The 21,122-nt window shown below is 39.0% G+C and overlaps 1 protein-coding gene across 1 annotated transcript in view; it reads right to left on the bottom strand.

Moving 5' to 3' along the window:
* The window catches only part of grm4 (glutamate receptor, metabotropic 4), a 135,248-nt gene that overhangs the window by 1,156 nt on the left and 112,970 nt on the right, over positions 1-21,122 (bottom strand). The window contains exons 6-9 of the mRNA XM_062427961.1: positions 18,893-19,093; positions 9,916-10,052; positions 6,855-7,790; positions 2,061-2,307 (exon numbers count right to left, since the gene is read on the bottom strand). Coding sequence (XP_062283945.1) covers positions 2,061-2,307; positions 6,855-7,790; positions 9,916-10,052; positions 18,893-19,093 — 1,521 coding nt within the window. The remainder of the gene's footprint in view (positions 1-2,060; positions 2,308-6,854; positions 7,791-9,915; positions 10,053-18,892; positions 19,094-21,122) is intronic.

Raw genomic sequence — 21,122 nt, 5'->3', positions numbered from 1 at the left:
CGTAAGACAGATGCACCGGAGGGCCGAGCAAAACTGGTAATGACCATAGACAAGTCCAAACTGCTGGTTAAATGTGACTGTCATACCTGTGTGTATGTGTGCAGTCATGCTTGTATGCACACATATGTCTGTGTGCAAGTGTCAGCATGTATGTGTGTGTGTCATTTTTTGAAATAAAACTGTCTTCAGCAAGCATGCTTGGTGGTGGTAATCACACAACCAATCTGCCAATCTGCCCACAGCAGCCTTGGCTGATTAAATATGTCAGAGGGGATGAATCCAATCAGAAGACAGCTGAAAGCCAGAGTAGGGGCAAAAGTGCTGTAGAGGAGAGATGTGTAATGGTAAGCATTTCTGTATATTTGTCAGTGCCATGTTGGGCGTGTGAATGAGGGCGGTATTCTCGCCATTTCATCCAAAGCATCTCTTCCAAAAGAAGCATTGATAAATGAACCTTATTTTAATATTTATGTGCTGCGAGGCCAAGATAAAGAATAGATGGTCCAGAAAGAATTGGAGCGGGCAGCCCCATCTGTCTTTTCCTTTTCACTCTTATTGTTGTTGTTCTCCCATTACCACAAATTCCTTCTTTTGTCAACAGGGAAACAAATTACAGGGGACACATGGCTATCGCTTGTCTCCTGCACTCAGGCAGAGTGGTGTCATCTTCCCAAATTAACAGGCTTTACCATGCTGATTGGCCATTTTACAGCACCACACACCAATATTGTCCATCCAAGTTAATGTCTGTTGGTAAAGGGTGGATTTGTGAGGGTGTGATTACTGCTTTGTGTCATTCAGGGTGCTGTATTTTAGCCAGGGGCAGCTGGGGTGCTTTGTGCATAGTAAAGGCAGGCACGAGTGTTGTGGTGAACATTAGCAGAAATTAAGAGGAAGAAAAAGTGGTCAAAATCATTGTCTAATAAGGTTACCTGAGAGTCTAAAGTCCCTCACAAGGGTCCCCTCCCTCAACACAGTCTGACACATAAGCACAAAGAGCAGTTGTTAGATGTACAGTTCAAACCAAAGGGTGAGAATCAGCACTTAGAAATGGGCTTTAAAATAGGATAAGATATAACAGCTCCATTCTGAGGTCGGAAAAGAGGCATGGATGCAAGTGTGGGCGCAGGCTTTCTAGTCCTAATACACACCATTCTGTACTGTTCAGCTTGTCAGAGTATAAAATCAGGACTAGCAGTAATCAGAACATGTGTGGTTGCTTGATTGGATTTAAGCCTGCCCCCACACAGGGACAGCCTACTCATACACTTTATCTTGGTGATTGAAATATCCTCTTTTCCAACACTAAGCTACCCGTCTCCTTTGTCCCTTTCAAAATCAGAATAGTGTGGGCACCCTGTCACACCTCCTGATTCACAAATCCAGTGTGGTTAGAGTTAGGGAATATGGAACCATTTTTTTTATGTTCCTTGTATTCAAAAAGCAGGATTATCCTGGTGAATCACAAAAGTTACTTACAGCCTATTTTTTTTTTCTATTTCCAGTATTCTGTGTAGCTTATTTAGAACATACTAAATTATATTTGAAATATTACTGGATCTTGTTTAATCAAAGAAGAGTAATTTATTGAGCTATAAGCATTAGTTGTCCTGTCATTGATCAATAAAAAGCTGAATAATGTGGAATTAATAAACCTAATCCTATTCCAGGCAGAAGCTAGATAAAAGCCACTCCTACCAGTCCCTAATTATTCACACTATTCTGTTTGTGCCATCAGTGATGGTTCATGACCCCAGAAGAAGACAAAGTATAACATTACTTCAGTTGGCACAGAAAGTACACCCTTATATCTCGTATGCTCATGTAACGCTTGCTAATTTCCAGAACTGCTGAAGTGAGAAATAACACCGCTGTCAATTATGTTCACCTAAAAGGAGATCATAAATTTCAAGTAGACATGCATATTCTATAACTGCTGTAATTGTATGCCGACACCGCTCATTTCATCAGCATAAAATCAGCTCCTGGTTGAGGTCCACTGGAACACATTTCTTTCTTATTTTTGTTGTTGTCTTTACTGCTGCATTAGTAATACCAACCTTGTGTTTCAAGACTTTCACAGAGTTCAGACTTTGCCTCTCCGTTGGGCCTCAGGCCACCTTTGGGGTTGAACTTGTTGGACATGGTAGCTGCAGTGACCACAGCCTTTAGGCTGCGCTTGCGCTTGGGTACGTTCTGCTCTGGATGGAAGAGAACCACGTAGACCTTAGGCATGTAGAGCATTCCCAGAGACACAGAAGCACTAAGGCTTACGGAGATGGTCAGGGTTGTGGTCTGGATATACATCTGTAATAAGGAAGAGACGGGAGACAAAAACAACAGAATCATTTGTTGAGGCTTAACTTATTGCTGATCAGTGAAGTTTAATTTAAAAGTTTTCAGTAAACTGAAGTGAATTTAAAACAAACACTGCATCACTCAAGTAATGTGTGGATAGTATAGGATTATGTTTTAATGTAAATCACAGCTTCTTGTGTAGAAGAAATTCATTTTGCACTGCTCATAGTATCACATAATCCTCACATAATACAATGTGATGACATACAGTAACCTTTATTCTTCTTTTATTTTCATGTGTGGGTTCATCACTCCTGGGGTCTGCTTTCAATGAGGTGTTTGTTTATTTATGATATACAACTAATAGAAGTGCCCCCCTGATGGGTGTCTATGTAGTCTGCGTATAGATGTTTTCGCCCTGAGGTTTTAGACAACAGCATAAGGATTGTGTGCTCTCTGAAGCCAGTGACAGCTGCAACCCACAGCTGGGGAGCAGATATATAGCTACAGGCAACAAATATGGAGTAGAGAGAAACATGCCTGCAAGAGATTTTTCATCTATGATAATCATTCCAGAGCTCATACACTGTCCATCTCTGATTTTTTGGTTTAAGGTATGTAGTAGGTTAGCGCAGGGGCTGTAAAAATGTGATATATTGATCATATTTGATATTGAAACATGAATATCAAGGTTTTTACAAACACATTGGAGACAAAAATATAAATCATTGTATAGAAACCATTAAAAACCATTACATTCCATGAAACAAATATTAAAACCTATGAAAGTAACACAAATCTGAATTTGAAGATTTGAAGAATGTTAATTCGATAAACAAGCAAGAAGAGGACAGTTCACTTTGTGACGTGGGTGAAATTCGTACAGGTCTTCTGAACTTGATGAGCACAAGTCAGCGAGTGTACAGTGGAAACACAGCTGGCAGACATCCTTCAAAGACATTTGCCTGAGGTTTTGTCTGACATTACATTAGCAGACATCACAAATGACTGTGTTGTTTGGCATGGCCAATTGCCCACAGGCCTCTGCACCACTAGCATTTCAACAGTTATAAATGATGTTTCCCAACATGGCATTATGACATATGTTGTTTGTATGTGAGCTTGTGCAACATTTATCTTTTCTGATTTTTTTAAAATCAGCTTTACACCACCATGATCATCTGGGCTTGAAGGTAGATATCTATTAGTGTTAATCTCATAGAGGTTATAATATTTCAAATGAATCATAATATGTACAGGTTTTTTACACATACTACAGGTAGAACATTGTGTTGTAAAGCAAGATGTGTGAAAGTGAAATAAATAGCCTGGTCTGTCATGCACTGACTATGGTATAATTGAATGTAATGAAAAGCAAAACTATACAGAAGCCTGGCGCAAATTAGGCTCATAATACCATGTCCGTTTAGGAAAAAAAAGAGAGAAAGATGTCAGTGCAAAATGGAAGTGATAGGGCATTGTGTTCCATCATACTGAAAACAGCACATGAGCACTCCTTGGTGATAGAGGGGGAGTGTTGTAATCTCCTGAGAAGATTACACGTGGCCTGGGGTGAGTTCGGAACAATATTGCTACCCCTCTGGAGTATAGAGTGGAGTCACTCTGTGAGGGGAGTCAAGACCCTTGTCCACTTCCATCGGCCCCAGTGACATAAATTTTCCCTGACACGCCGATATGATTGCCAATCTGCTCCATCGGCACAGCAAGGGAACAGGGCCGGGGACAGAAACTGAGCCATTATAAAGTTTCTTTGAAGCAGGATTGCTCTTTTCTGTCATTAGGCTTCGAATCTTTTTTTCTGGCCAGCTGCCAGAGCTGTCTCTACCTGTACATAAAACATGTTAACAGGGTCACACTCGCACAGGTTGTCCAAGTCTGATATTTTTTGCAAATTGTTCTAATGACTATATCCAGTCATTTATTAGTCTCTGGCAAACCATATGCATTTTTCACAGAAGACATTTTGATATAAAATAATAAAAAAATAAATGATTGATGAATTAGTGTCTTTGGGTCCTGGTATTGTATGCTGGCTAACTGTCACACTGTCATGTGATGTGTTGTCTTTTATAGTTGTTCCCACCGGTCACACTCAAAGGTGGCATGAAAAGCCGACTGGCACGGAGAGGGGAGGGGAAGGGGGGAAGCGTTTAAATACGGGGTTAACAGCACATATTTTCAGACATTCTGTCCTGGAAGGCAGTCACAGTGATGCACTCAGCAGTTCGCAAAAGTGCATGACGAAAAGGAGTCACACAACGTCACTTTCATTGAATGAAAATGAAATGTAGGCCAAGCTGAAACAAGCAAATAATTCAACAACAGGCGTGTGGTAATGATGGCAGCAAGTTTACAATCCAACTCCGGCCGCAGAGAGAGTGATTTTCACTGTGAGCAATCTAAAAAGCTGCCTGTTTGGAAATACTTTAGATTTTGGTAACCAGTATGAATATTTCCTGACTTTTTTTTTGGGCCATCGAATAGCATATCTATTAAGAATAATTCATTTGATCTCTCTCTCAAGAAGGGTATGTGGTTTTTAAATTAAGTTTTACATTATAGTACATTACTTTATTTATTTATTTTTTAATGTGTAGATATTTAGATACTTTAAAATACATGTTTATTTTGAAATAAATATACCTCTATAAGTAGTTGTCTCGTCTGCCTCTTATGCACATAATACACAAAAATAGATATTCGAATGGATCAAACCAGTTTTGGCAGCCCTACTTAACTGTATTTACTACAGTACTGTATATTTGTGATGTTCTTTTATAGTTATACAGTCAGTCTCGTTTCATTTCTTGGTGTAAATGAATGTTATTCTTTGTGATAACAACATAAAAAGTCTTGGATTTGTGTTAGTGCCAGTTGGATTAGATTGAAAGAAACCTTGTTAGACTGAGAATTATTCCCCCTCTCAGTTTATCCACCCGGAGACACAAGTGACAAACAGAGATTATTTGTATCTTGGCTGCCTTTTTCATCACTGGCTGTGTTTACTTGCATGGAGTACCTTTGCTATGGACTACACTCTGGGGAAAGATACTCGCTCCCTAACCTCAAATTCAGTGTTGCTGTGACATTATAAACCAGTTGACAGAACAAATATAGTCCACCAGCAACAAAGTACAGCAAAGATCATGTCAAGTCATTGGGTGAACAATCTTATAGCATTGGGTAACAGTCTGACTGCTAAAGGGCTTTGACTAAATCTACAAAAAAACGAACAACAAAACACATCTAGCAAACAACTAATGTCCTCTTCTATCACAAGACGATTCAACATTTCTCCTTGTATTATTTAATGCAGAGTGTTGAGTTGTGCTGTTTGTTTCATATTATTGTACATGGCAGACATAGAGCAAAGGAAACATGACTAGCCTCACTGTTTTGCTCTCCCAATTTTCTCTTTCTAATCTGCCTGACAACTTTTTTTTCTTCCTGTGTAACTTGGCAGACTTGTGCTGAAAGCTAAAAAAAAAAAAAGGCAGATGATAATTTTCCAATTACCAATCGAGTAACAATTTATCAAAAGATGTTAATGTAAAATTTGTATTTGGAAAAAACTGAGACTCCAAATGTTTTCTTGGGCAACTGTAATGTTCTAAATATTACTGGGTTACTACGACTGTACATGTTTCATACTGAGTAGAAAATTAGAATGTGTCCCTCCCGAAAAGTGCACTTCCCTCCCCCAGTTTTGGTCCAAGAAACATTTTCTGGTCAGGCATTTGTCTCTACGCCAGTTTACTAGAACTAAATGTTCATGCAGACTCACCCACTACCTTGCCTTTTAACAGACCCTGTTTTATGTTGTTTGCAATCCAGAGGCTGCTATAGAGTTGTTATTGTTATTATTTTGCAGCACTATACCAATCTCATACTGCTTTAACTGAAATCGTTAGTTTGACTTTCTCAGCCTCCACTTCTTTAATGTACATCTGTGTCGAGCAACCTCAAAATTGGCACTTGTAAAAGGTAATTTGTGATGTGACAAGAAACATCAACATCCACAGTCATTTTATGCTACTTCACAAACATGCGTTATCTATTTATGTGCATATGAATGTGCAGTGATTGACTACTCGGTATTCCCACCCAGTGAAGCTGAATCACATACACACTCACAGAAACACAATTAAAGAAAACATATCCAAGCAAACTTGAGGTGAAAGAATTATCCTCACAAGTCGGCTCTAAAAGGCTTGTAATCCCCACAGTGGATGACAAAGCCCATCATCTCACGATGAATAGTGGCAGCATCCACAAACACAAGGCTGATGCTACAACAACAAACATAATTTAAGTGGCCATTTTCTCCACAACGAGGCACACAGGAAATATAAAAGAAGTCCAAATGGAAAACTGACATCCAACATGCACAAGTGAATTTAATCGACTTGCTATTGTGCTCTCTGTAAATACAGTGCAATTGGAAAAAGCTTAGTGACTGCGTTGGCATCTGTGCATGGATCTAAAGCTTGGTTGGTTATTTTCTACTTTGGCCACATTTCAAGTCGCATATTTACCTTTTCTGCTGATTGTGAGGTCCCAAAGAAGATGGGGATGAAGGCGAGCCATACAATGCAAGTGGTGTACATGGTGAAGCCGATAGGTTTGGCCTCGTTGAATGTCTCGGGAACCCCTCTGGTCTTGATGGCATAAACTGTGCAGGTGACCATCAGCAGCATGCTGTAACCCAGCAGACAGATGAGGGAGAGATCTGATATATCGCATTTCAGAACACCACGGGCCTTGACAGGATTGGACGTGCGCTGGTCCTCGTAGTCGATGATGGCTTGCGATGGGTCAACACCAAACCAGATACACACCCCGAGGAGCTGCACTGATATCAGGCTGAATGTGATGACTAACTGAGAGGCTGGGGAGATTAATCGAGGGGCACTAACCGACACCTTGCCCTGCTCAAAAATTCTATAGATCCGATTGGTCTTGGTAAGCAGCGCTGCATAGCTTATGCTCATACCCAGGCCCAGGAAAATCCTTCGCAGCGAGCATATGACCACATCAGGAGTGGAGATCATGAGGAATGTCGTAGCGTAGCAGAGAAAGATACCGGTCAGCAGCACGTAGCTCAGCTCTCGACCTGATGCCTTAACAATGGGTGTGTCATTGTAGCGTATGAAGGTGACGACCACAAACAGAGTAGCCATGATGCCCAGGACAGCGATAAGGACGGGGATGACTGCCCACGGGGAGCTCCACTCCAGCTTGACAATGGGAATGGGAACACAGCCGGTGTGGTTCTCGTTCGGCCGCAGATCAAAGCGACACATCTTGCAGGTGTGAGTGTCTGCCTGATACTGGTAACCGTCACAGTTCTCGCAGTGCCAACAACATGGAATTCCCTTCACCGTCTTCTTGCGCTGCCCAGGACGACAGGGTTGGCTGCATATAGAGGAGGGGACTTCTTGTGTTCCACCAGGCCACTGCATCTCATTGATCTGGAAGAACATGTATTAAAAGGGGAAGACTTAGCAGTAATGAACAATTTATTTCACTAAAACTGTTTTAATTAAGATTAGGAAAAAAAGAAAGTTAAAGGAGTCAATTTGTGGAATTTACTTGAAAAATAATTGAAAATGAATAACACACTACATAGATTAAAAATAAAAGATCATTACATAAAGCTGCGGCATAAATATTGTTGTATATGAATTTTGTAATGGATTTCGTTATGTAAATGGTCCTTGGATATATAACCGTGCATACATATAAGGAAATATTTATATGTGTATATTTTCAGTGTTATTATGTGCATTATGTATTTATTACTATAAATGTGTTGTGTATGTCATGTACGTAGGGATCTATTCAAAAGACTAATGTGAAAAGTGTTGGTGTTATACGCTAATGCTTCAGCCTACACCTTTTTGGTCAGAATCTGCTTTTTTTTTGGTTTGTCACTGTTTCTAAGGGAGATGAAGAAAATGAGGACATATGAATATTAACTTGAATTGCATGCAATTAAAAATAACCAAAATAAACTAAACTAAACTACTTGCATGCTGACATCCCTAAAACCCAAACAATGTGAATCAATTCTGTGCAGTTCCTCAGCATTATTGCATTAAGATAAGCCCGTAATCAGAATAAAAGGGCACTTTTAAAGTAGGATTTAACCAACCCGAACACAACATTAACACAATTTACTACATATTGTTTCACTTGGTACACGTTAAACAACATAATGCAAGTGAAAACACTCTTTTCATCAAGACACTATTGTGTAAACTCATCAAATTACACTCAACATAAAACACCTTTGCTGTTTAATTACTTCCAAGGAATGATGTACTTACTTGAAGAAAGATAAGTAAATAGTCTAGCTGCATGATACTGCAGTCTCAACACAGTGCAGTACAGTATTATATACATGTGCTTTTTTTAATGCAATTGGCTTAAGAGGACCTATTAAGTGAAATATGGTGTGCAAACGGTTGGGGGAATATTAAATTATTCAAATAAACATCTGGATGGTTTAGGTTTGGTTTTGTATGTAAAAAAAAAACTCCATACGGCATTCTTGAATTTTCTTGGGAGGTCTCTGCCAGGTGAAGCTGGCAAGATGATGTCTGTGCAGCAACTCAGGACCTTGATGTCTCCAATAATCTAATACCACATCGTTATTATGTGCATCAACATAATAAGAACGCCCGGGGGCTCATGTATAAATGACGCATAACCACAACAATGATGGATACGCATTGTTCCTCTCATGGTTTGGAATTTAAAATAAAGCAATTTTGGTGTAAACATATGGTACACTGCGGATTGTCTGCCCCATGCATGTATATCAGCTTATTGGAAACTAGTCTTTTATTGTATGCAGTAATGATGGCAAATAGCAAAATAAGGTTGATGCAAAAATATGGCCTTGTCTTTTCACAGAATTATAGACCCATTCTAATGAGCATAATCATGATGGGAAATGTTTTGGACGTTTTGGAAGTACAACACAGACTGCATTGCAATGCCTCTGTTTGTATGTGCATATATTGTAAAGACAACCAGAAGGATGATTAGTTATATCCACTGACTATTGACCGATAAAACCTGACAAAAGCGAGATGCATTTAGTGTAATTTTTGACAACAGTGATAAGTTATTATGAGGAGGTGAATTAATGATACACTACTATGTGTGAGAGTACTAGAGTTGCTTTAAATGTCACATAATATGGTGACAAGTAAAGATACACAGAGGCTGCTGTGGAATGAGAGAGTATACATGAATTTAGATTCTGTTTTGCTTTGTCTTATGCTTAATGCCAATTGATTGCTCATTTAATTCATTTCCACATGACTTGTGGTCACAACACCCATCTTCCATTTGGAGAAGCTTCAGTTGGGTATTTTTATTGCGATTTTTTATTGTCTTGTAAATTCTTGTCAAGATAAAATTAGCTGAATTAGTAATGAAATGCTAATCAGCCAAATATGGGATGTTTCATTAATTATTTTGCCAAACTGTACTGTACTGTACTAAAGTCATAAGTCATATTTTGAAAAAAACATACAACATAAAACCTTGTGGACACATTTAAACTAATATTTAAAATATTCATACGTCCAAGTGCAGCTGATCTGTCCAGTGGCCAATGATCTTGTATTCTGTGGTGCTATTTGATATCTGGTATTGGTAGATTTCATAGCGACCGGGAGCATCTCCATTCACGTTGAAGACCACCGGGGTGCCAGCGATTCCTGAGGATGACAAAGAAAAGTATTTGTTATTGCTTTAAAGTGAAAAACAATATGGTATCAAGTCAAGCTCTCATTCTCATAAGGCTCTTAGATGAAACAAGGCTTCAAGGGGAACTTGAAGCCAGTGCTGTTACAGTGTTAATGATGGGAGCAAAATCGATGTTGACAGCCATGTTGTCCTGGTCATTTGAGGAGGGCCAGGGCTTCTGTCTGTTCATGTTCCCATATCATTTCACACTCCTTCATTCTGCTTATTGCCCCATTGCTTGTTATACACAAGATCCCCCTCAGAGTGCTAACGAATGACAGCACTGATTTTAATTACCACTTTGAGGTCTCTCTCATCTCTCAGTTTCCTGTTTTTCCCTTTTTCTGAGCCAACTATGAACCCCTCTCCAGCTTCACCACTTGTTATAAAAGTGTGGTGTGAGGGAACAAGGACTCACAGATTTAGTGATGAGAGCCCACCACAGAGCGTTTCTGAGGAAAGGACCATTAATAGCATCCCCATCTCACTCTATTTGCCCCTACCAAACTTGCTGTCTCTCTTTCAATGCAACCCCTTAATACTGAGCAGTTCTGGAAATGTGGAGAGGAAAGTACAAAAAAAAAACCCAAAACAAAAAACATAACCTGTAGTTTAAGTGTGTTTTGTATTTCTTACTGTCAATATTTTGATGTTGTGAACAATAGATTCTGGAGCTACTTCAGTTCAAATGGATATCACAGTATTGACTACTCTCTCTTCTCTCATAAGAAGAAAAGGGATTATTTATTTGAGTGTTTTGTTCCTTTTAATAGGTCACCATATCAATTGTTGATTGTTGTTGGAACCCCTGAGTCAGGCTTTGGGACCAGACTTGTTTTCTACCTTCTGCAAACTTGTGCATGTCAGAGGTCTGATCAAAACCCATAGGATTTAATTGCATTAGTAGCATCCTGCTGCATTATCTGGAGGGCATGTGTAAGACAACAGCAGGCAGTAAGGTGCAATTATGAAGATTTTCTTGGCCATCTCAGCAATACAGGAAATTGAGTGGGATGTTCCTTCTAATTTGATTGCTTTAATCGATTAGTTTCACATCTTAACTTGCAAATAGGCATTTTAATTTTCATGCACAGCCAGCAAATATTAACAAACAGCTTGTTTAATAACCTGGTAGGATTACTCTGGAAACAATGTAGAAGATAACACGTACAAATTAAAGCCATGTAGTCTAGTAAAACCCACCTACTGCCATCAGGTGCAGCTCAGCCCAAATACACAGAAAATAAAATGGTAATAGTAAAATACTTAATTTTACTCTGTATGTGTTGGACTCTATTTTAATGCTTTGAGAGCTGCCTTGCCTTTTGAGGTAGTTGGATTTGCAAGATCACTTGTCAGGCTTCAAGTTATGCGCTTGTGGCAAAACAGTGGACTGTATATACAGATATACAGTGAACCCTCGCTATAACGCGGTTCACTTTTCACGGTCTCGCTGCTTCACGGATTTGCATCGTGCATTGTGTTCTGCATTCTGATTGGCTAAACAGTCTCTCCGCGTCTTCTCTACCTGTGTGTCAATAACGTTATGGTTTAATATGTACACGTACGTAAAACCGCTTGCCAAATTGAAGTTTGCTAATTCTCTTGCAATTTCAAGTTTCTCTAAAACCCATAATGTCGACAAAACGTTCTGCACCGACAAAGGCACTTGCGGTCGGGCCCAAAAGGCAAAGGAAGATGCTAACTATCGCAGAAAAAGTTAAACTTCTGGACATGCTAAAGGAAGGTAGAAGCTATGCGGCTGTAGGTCGCCATTACGGAATTAATGAATCTTCCGTTCGTTCCATAAAGAAGGAGGAAAATAACATAAGGACGACAGCAGCAATAAGTTTTAATAAGGATGCAAAAAGGGTTGCAACTGTCCGCAACAAGACCGTGGTAAGGATGGAGTCTGCATTAGCTTTGTGGATTAATGACTGCAGAAAAAAAAATATCACGCTGGATACAAACGTTATCTGCACAAAAGCTAGAACACTGTATCAAACCTTTGCTGACAGCGACAGTGACAGGGAAGAGGAGGAGGATGCAGATACCGGGCCATCATCAAGTGCTGTTCACGCAGTACCAAGCGCATTTAATGCAAGCAAGGGCTGGTTTGAAAGATTTAAGAAACGCTTTGGACTTAAAAATGTTTCTCTGCACGGAGAGATCGCCTCTGCGAATACAGTACAGTACAGTAGTTATTTGTAAAAAAAACAAAAAACAAAAAAAACAACAACAAACGTTTATACAGTACTTTTATTTGTTAAACAAATGCTTGGGCCTGTAAAAAGGTTTTGTTCCTTGCTTTCAATGTTTTATGGAGTATTTCATTGTATAATAACTGTAAAAAAATAAAGGTTTCTACTTCACATATTTCTCCTGTCGCGGGTTCTTTTTGGAACGCGATAAACAATGGTTCACTGTACAATGCATCTCCACTTCCTACCACTATGCAAACCTGAAGCCAAAATATATCCTTTCCAGGAGCTGCCATCTTGCCTGTGTGACGTCATTTGGAGGCAATGACTGCACAATAGAGTCGGGCAGCGGGATGACGACAGCCATCTGTAATGTAGCCATCTACCACAGGATGATTAAGATATTTTGGCTTCACTTTTTGGGAGCTGTCATGATGTCCATATTTGTATACAGTCAATGGTTTGGACCACTCAGCGTCCTATGAAGAACTGGCAGCCCTGAGCGTGGATTAGATGTTATGACAGCAAGAAGTTGGCCCGTGATATAGACGGATGGTTCATCCAATCACCTGCCAAGTATTGTTTGAATGTGTCGGCCCTTTTCCAAGGACGACTTCTCAATCACATTTAAAGCTCTACATTACTCCTTTTAAGAAACACTTGCGTTGTATTTAAACAAACTTAATTTTGAGGATGTCACGGAAGTCATAGCAAATTGGGGAACCTTTTACTCCATTAAAGCTATTTGTCAAAGCCACAAGAAATCTAATGTGTTTAGAAATGTAAAAGATACAGGTACTGCTGTGAACTTTATAAATGTGAAGGTTACTTCATTGAACTCAGTTTCTTTGATGAAGACATTTGCTACAAACATAGTTCAACAAGTTACAAATTATAGAAAAAATTGAATTGCCACGTTTTCCTCATGAATGCAAAGCAGTAATTTAAAAATTCCAAGATCCAGAAGTGTCAGATATGTAATTTGTTTCTATTTTAACTGGAGGCCAGGCCTTACATGGTTATTAGTCATTCGGTTGGGCAGAGTTAAGCACTGGCATTGATTATCTCTTCAGTGTTCTCTCTCTTTTTTATAACAATGACCTGAGGAACAGTGTTAAATTGTATCATATCCTCATAATTTGCTGTACTGCTTAATATTCCTACTTTCCTGGAAAGGCAAGATCCATTGATAAGCCATACTCACACTCTTTAATTTCAGATTTTTCTATAAACTGTATCAGTATCAGTTTGGATTAGTCTGAGCAGGGAAGAAGACAAATTCATTCTGATAAAAAGAAAAGTGGCTCCTATTTGTGTAACCACAGAAAAACCGTATTAACACTCCCTAATTACTATTAATGTCTGAGCAAATCACTGTGCCATGTAGTGATATATGATCCTGTGACTGAGTGCTTCCTCAAGTTATACCCACATTAAATTAGTAATCAAACCTCATGAAAAAAAGCAGCTTTAAATGAGTATGTTGAGATGTTACAGCCAACCCCTAATCACAACACTTTTATCACCACTCTATCAGGATACTGTCTTGCAAAGTTACTTTATAAAACACAATGTCCTCAGGAAAAATGGCATTAAGTACCTCTGAGTATGTACTATTTCTGAATATAACCTGCAGCAGTTTACTTCAGTTTCACATGGATTACAGACATGATGCTGTGCATCAATAAGTATCAACTTCAACTACAATATCTGTAGTGGCAAGGTTTCTTCTTTCGTTTTGTCAGCATGCACTCCTATAGACAATTCCCAGAATGCACAGGGATCATGTGGACCTTCCTGTTGTTTTCTTACAAACCTTTTAAATTCTCTATTCCTCTGTACAGAAAGAGTCTTAAAAGCAAGGCAGTATTCTGGTAATGTGCAGCATTGATTTCCTAGCCATCCCTGTTGTAATGTGAATGGCTTCAGTGCTGACAAGCCTTCCAGTAATTCAACACCACAAATAAAAGAATGCATAAACAATTAAGCCCTTATACAGTATTTCAGCTTTTATCAAATGCTGGGAGAATTTATCCATCTGGTAAAACTAAACAAATATGACTTCAGGACACAACTACAAACTATTTCTTATTTTAATTTTACACAAATGAGGGCTGACCTGCTTACATAGTAATAAGCACGCACAGGCACAGGTAAACAATGTTTTGACTTTGAAGATGGCGCCTACAGTAAAACAGTGCTGAGGGCTGTCGAGTTCTCTTTCCATGTCCATTAGGGATGAAAAGTTAAGTGCTGAAAACAGCAGCATCAACTTAACCTTTATTATCCCAACCAATAAAGGTTATGTTGACTACAATACTAACAAAAAACAAAACATGTTTATCCATGCCTAATTCATGTTCTTGTTTTCATGTTACTTACATACATCTATTAACCAAACCAAATCTGAGGTCAGCACCTTGGAGAGTGCAGCTGCGGACAGTCCTAACAACCGTTTGAAAGGTTAACATGATTAAAACAGTTTATGAACAATATTTAACAATATAGTCTCAGAACAACGTATGCTTCTGGAGGAAAGATGCTCCGCTTCCACTTAGTGATTTTATCAACAAGAAAATCATCTGAACATCTGTGGTTAAAACATCTGTATTAATCTTTTAATGACTGTGGGTGATTCTTACAGTGTCTGTTATCCACAGCTGTTTATACTATAGGACTGATATGTTGATAAGTCTGAAGCCTCTGAGATGCTGCACAGAGCGCAGTGCCATTACGCACAGCCACTCACTGGTTATTAAATCAGCTGATGACACCAGGCTGCTGCAGTATAACCACACACACCTCTCATCAGACTGGTTGGTTATATCTCCATATTCTTCCTTTATATGAATTAAATGTCAGGTTAGCAGCTCATAAGCCAACTTTCTTTTAATATTGAAACGCATTGCTGAGTAATGCGCCGTTATAATAGCAATCCGCCAAAGTGACCGTGCTTCTGGCTTTTAAAGGGAATGGGAGATGACACTCTGATTGGTTTACCGCGTGTTATGGCCAAAAACCCTGCTGAGTTTACCTGTTACTACATGACTGAACAAGACCATTATGATTAATGAGGGAACTTAAGTCCAACCCTTTTAGACCATGCACCTGGCGCAGTGACCATTTTTCCGCCGTTAAAATAGCAAAAGTGGATTTGGATACGCCCCAAAGGCACTTGCGCCACACGCTTCACGCCATGTGCTATAGATCGTTAAAATAGGGCTCTTAGTCTTCCAAACAAGATGAATAAATACATTGTTTTAAGTATTCCTATGAGATCCCTGTCAGTACCATTACACTTGGCAGTTAAACAGTGATTCAGCTTGTACAGGTTTGTTAGGTTTAGGCACTAAAACTACTTGGTTAAAGTGGCTTTAATCAATAGTTTTATAGTAACAATGTATCAAATGGCACTGTGTGTTAGAGATGTCACTCGTAGTGATGAACCTACAGAGAATTAGCTCCCAAGTCTGCTACTCCTTTGGCTTCACGGCACTTTATAGCAAGTTTCAGCTCGTTATTTAGCTCTCCGGCTCATTGTGTCACTTTCAGCCACATCAGGCAGCCATTTTCAGAGAAGTAGCCCTAAAAACCCACTGTACACTACTTGCTCAGCACCGAATGTCAAACAAACCTAACAATTGTGAATATAGTGGGGCATTTAGCTGCTAAAGTTTGTAGAGACCAAAAAACAGAGCTAAACAAGAGTGAATATTGGATTTATATTAATCAGGTGGACAGAAACATGACTCCAAATAAATGATATGTCTCTCTGTAACTGCTGGATGTGTAATTAAGCAACTGTTTGGCATATCAACTTAAAAAGTGATATGTCAGTGTTGTGTTCACAGCTTGTTTCCGCTGCTCCCAACTGGCCAAAATAAGAATTTATACAGGTTTGAGATTACAGGATCTCATTGTGGTTAGAGGAATAATTACTTGGTTGAGGTTAGGAAAATATTGTGAATATGGTTGACTCATCCCTCCATTTACACTAACCTTCTCCTCATAAGAATTTTTGATGCACTACTAACAAATTTGCACTAATTCTGCATTTGTTCCTGACAAGATTCATAGTTCACACAGCCACTAAATATCTGTGTCAAGTAAACAAATATTCATCATATCAGGTATTTCACAAAATTATCAAAGCCTTTTTTGCAGGGTCATTAATTGCTTAATTTACCTGACGAGGAGAATTTTGACCAGGGGAGCCATGTGGAGATTTGTGGTATCTCCCAGAAAACAGTTGCGTTTTCTACCTTTCCATTTTGTTCACTCATCCAAGCTGCAGGGACTGATGCTGTGAAATGAACTTTGGATTATGCAGCAGTGGTTTGCTTCTGTACCTGAAGTTCCTTTATTTTCATTTAATGTAAATTATTCCTGTCATGTACTTTCAGTCGGGTGATTGCCCCTTACCCGAAAAGCATATTCTGTAATTGTCATACAAATAAATGTTTCCATTATTGTAAGATTATCTGTGAGCTGTGTCTAACTGCTTGTGTTGCATTCGGCTGAGATTGCTTCAAAACTCTAACCCTTTACTCATCTGACATATAATTAACACAAGTTGCTATAACCACTAACGCTGACCTAAGTTTGACCTCGTTCTGCACACATTTTTATTATATCTCCACAAGCCATCAGGTTAAATTCATGAATAGACTGCTTGCACGACCTTATACTCTATGTAGCTTTTCCTGTACATGTAAGCCTGTAATTTATTGTCAGAGTTTCAAAGTACATCATCCTTAACCTTACTTAAACCTAATTTCCCACATTTTGGCTGGACATTTTCTCTTCATTCCTCTTCAAAACACATAACTTCCAAAAGCAGTTAACAAAGATGAATAACAGAAGACATAGCACTAACAGAGTTTAAAACAATCAGCCAACAGAGCCATTTCTGTACCAATTACACAAAACGATAAAGGCCAAAGAGATTTTTCAGAATATGGAAACCATTTATACACAAGCAGAAACAGGAAGTGAGCAAGTCTTGTTGTAGTCGACATAAAATAAGGCTTTAAATTTCCCTGCTAACACTGACACAGCAGTCAAATGATACATTGTATTATTGAATTATCATACTTCGAGGGGACATATTATACTTTTTGTGGTTACCCAGTGTTTCCTCTGGGTTGACTTCTTTGATGGGTGGAAATGATGATGGAGTCAGCAGCCAGACATTTCTCTGTGCTGTTTAGGACCGGCTGATTGACACTAAAATGAGCCATAATGGTATGCTAACTTCACTAACTTGCTTACTCCCTTCACTTTTCCAGTACTTGGGGGTAACAACACACAAGACTTTTCTTGGTCTTGAGAAGCTGCAGCGTTTATTAACTGACACACTGTAGTCTGTACAGTACATTTACTGCCAGACTGACAACTTACTGCTAACGTTTTCCTCTACTCCATTGACACTCACAGTCACTTTTGTGCCGCTCGCTGTCTCCACTCACTCAGCCACACACTCGCTACACACACACATTATGCACTGCCCTATTCCTTACAGGAACAACACTACCCTTATAACAGTACCTTTCACGTAGATGCTATTTGAGGAGTGAGGAGGCGGGATTTTGGGATTTGATGCAAAGGTTGATGAATCAAAACAACTCAAGGATAATGTAGGAGGTTCATGTTTGCACAGAGTGAAAATCATTAGTAGTCAATTGATATTAATGATTGTGTGAAGTTTTAACAGCAGCATTCATAATGAGTGTTTCCTGTGATTTATATACTGTTACAATGTTGGATATCTATGTTAGACATGGTCAGAGTTTCAAAACGTGAGGTTAACATATGTTGAAATGCTTCCTGCAAGTCTAAAGCCAGGGTTTAAACCTGCTCTTGTTTGCAAGATGGTCAGACCCACAAACCATCCATTCTATAGTAGTTGTTACCAAGGTTGTTTCACATATTTTGGATCAGATTCAGGCTCGAACATTTATGGATGTATTTGACACTTTGAAATTTCGAGTTAAGTACAAGAAAAAGAAGTGAAATCCTACTACTGCTGCTGCTTCTGTCTCCAGAGATACTGCATACTGAGCACTTGGATATCAACACAAAGAAAATTTTGTGTTGAAATTTACATGCAATAGTACCACCACTGAAAAACTACTGGCGTCTGTTTTTTTCTGGTGCTGGTTGTTAACTCTCTTCCCCCTCTCATTTATGCACAGTATTAACTTTGCAGCCAGTGCACTTCAAGCAGGAGATCTCTTGCGTGGGCAATTCAATGTTGACAAGATAAGGCGGGAAATCTCACAAAGCAGTTCCTGCACATCATCAGCTATGATAAAACGCACTGTTCGGCTGCTGATTGTCAACCCTCCTACGGATCTCATCCTCTTATACTTGCTGGGAGTAATTTATATTCAGTAGCCTGATAATTGGAGACCATTGCATGAGCAGGTTGTTGAACCCAAAAATAAGATGAGTTGCTCCAGAAACCACCACACAAATGCCTCAGAATGATACAAATAAAGTGATTTCTTCTCATACCAGAAACATTTCCCACAATACGCTATAAAATTGGTGATACAAGTATTTTCTGGAACTTTCTCGTACAATACATGTACTTTTGGTGAAATACACACCTGTGAAGTTGACATGGCGAATGTACTTAAGCAGCAGTGTGCCATTGATGGTTTCCATGTTGGAGCAGAGGCCGACTTTTCCAGGACAGAGATCTTTGTGCATGTTATGTAGAGCATGAGCCATGGCATAAATGGCATCAATCACAAACTGGACCTTCCCCTCCTGCTCGTAGGATGAATCTTTACCAATCCGCTCGTGATCTGAAAGAAAACATTAACAACACAGAAATTACAGCTCATGTAAGAAGGAGAACTTCTACATCATTACAATCATGACAGGCAATCAGGACAAGTATGTTTGAACTGACATAGAATTCAGAATAAAAAAGCTGCTCAACAATCAATCAAAAATGTAATAACCAAACTGATGTATGAAATCAAGAAAATCATAGCCTTTAGAGTCCTGATTACTCAATTGTGAACCATATTTAATTTATTTATAGATTGGTGTTGAATTGTGCATGTGAACAACTAATTATGCTATTTCTTCTAGACATCAATCACAGAATCCTCTTTAATAAAATCCAAACCGGTCTCGAGTGCAGCCTCTCTCATTACGGTCTGTCGATCACTGATTAGTCGCATTCAAGATTATTTAACAAGGCTCTTCCATTATCATTTATCCTAATCTTAATTTGTCAATGCAACCGACAACCTATGACTTATGTTAGGGATAATTCAAGCAGATCAAACTTTGAATCAAAGCAAATACAAACATAAAGTGGAAATATGCTCGGGATCATTCCTGAATCGCTCTCTCGGTCTTGTTTATAATATCTGATGGTGTTTATCCGCACAGAGTCACGTGCGGCCTTGCATCCATTAATCAAGAGCACCAAGTGTGATAGAGTGGCAGAGGGGGAGTGGAAGACAGAACAAGACAGACCTAATCATTCTTCAGTATTAATATAATTAGTTATGACAGGTGTATATTAATCATAGTTGGGGTTGTTCTAATGCTTTGAAAATGTGTTAATCGTCACACGAGGTTTCAATTAGCAGATAAATCCTTTGATCATCCAGTGCCCTGCCAGATAGCCTGAGGAGAAGAGTGACAGCGGGACACTGTTACCGCTTTAAGTAATCTAAATCAGCAGCGACAAACTGACAGGAATTGATCTGCAAGATTGGAAAGTTCCAACCTTTTTAAAGATAGCTTGAGTGCAAATACAGTTTACACACATCAGAGTCACTTTGCTGTATTTGTTTTCATGCTTTTAAATATCAGCTGCCGCTGAGTTTGCTTGTTTGCCAGTGACTGTAGGTTTTTAAAAAGCTAATAGAAGAATTGAGGTGTAAAATGACTTGTTATTTTATATGATTTTCCTTGTGGTGTCATAATAACCTTTATTTTAGCTTCATTTACTTGCAAATAAAGCTTTCCTCATCTTCAAAAAAGCTCAAAATAACAACAGGGTGATAGAATAAGCAGAACGGGACAAACACTCACAGATAAGCAAGGATAGCAATGTCACAGTTTGTTCTATTACAGATTGTAATGCTCATATAGCTGCAGTGAAGAGGGGCTGAGTAAATATAGACACTCCACATGTGCACCACTTTAACCCCCTTTTATGTACAAGCCATTTGAACACTCAAACTCTGTCCTTCTAGTGTGCCACTCATTTCTCTCCATTTCAATGAATGCAGGAGGATCACGATCCAAAGTCACTCTCTGCTGTGTTATTGCACTTAACGCGACAGAAATGTGTTTTGAGAGGCAAAGTTTTAACGCCATGTGAATTACAAAGCATTGCAAACGAATCCCCCTGAGGAAATATGATATATTTTATAATCAGAGACGGGGGAAGACGAGTGATGGTTGAAGTATAAGATAGCATTTGAGGCTTTTTCAGTCTTTGTGACATTTTTTTAAGAGCTTATTCATTTAAATAATAAACATGACACCCTGAGGTTCATCAGTGTCAGCTCGGTAGATCTTCTATGTCAGTCTGTTTCCTTGGGCTTTGAGGGTTGATACTGTTTTGGAATATATTCAGCTTGAAAGGGGAAAAAAAGCTTGATAATGGAGTAATTTGTATTACTGCACCTCATTTCATCTGCACTATCACAGAAGGCTTTGAAAGAGAAATTTTGAATAATAGCTCATGTCAATAAGACATAATGTGGAAAAAGTGACCATAATCAATTTGGTGTGCTAATGGGTGAGTTCTGGTGAATTTGGCTGCCTCTGTGCATTTGCAGGCTGTTTCCTAATTACTGGAGAGTT

This window comes from Scomber scombrus, chromosome 10 (genome assembly GCF_963691925.1).
Source record: "Scomber scombrus chromosome 10, fScoSco1.1, whole genome shotgun sequence".
Classification (NCBI taxonomy): domain Eukaryota; kingdom Metazoa; phylum Chordata; class Actinopteri; order Scombriformes; family Scombridae; genus Scomber; species Scomber scombrus.
This window is presented reverse-complemented; position numbering and strand designations above follow the sequence as displayed.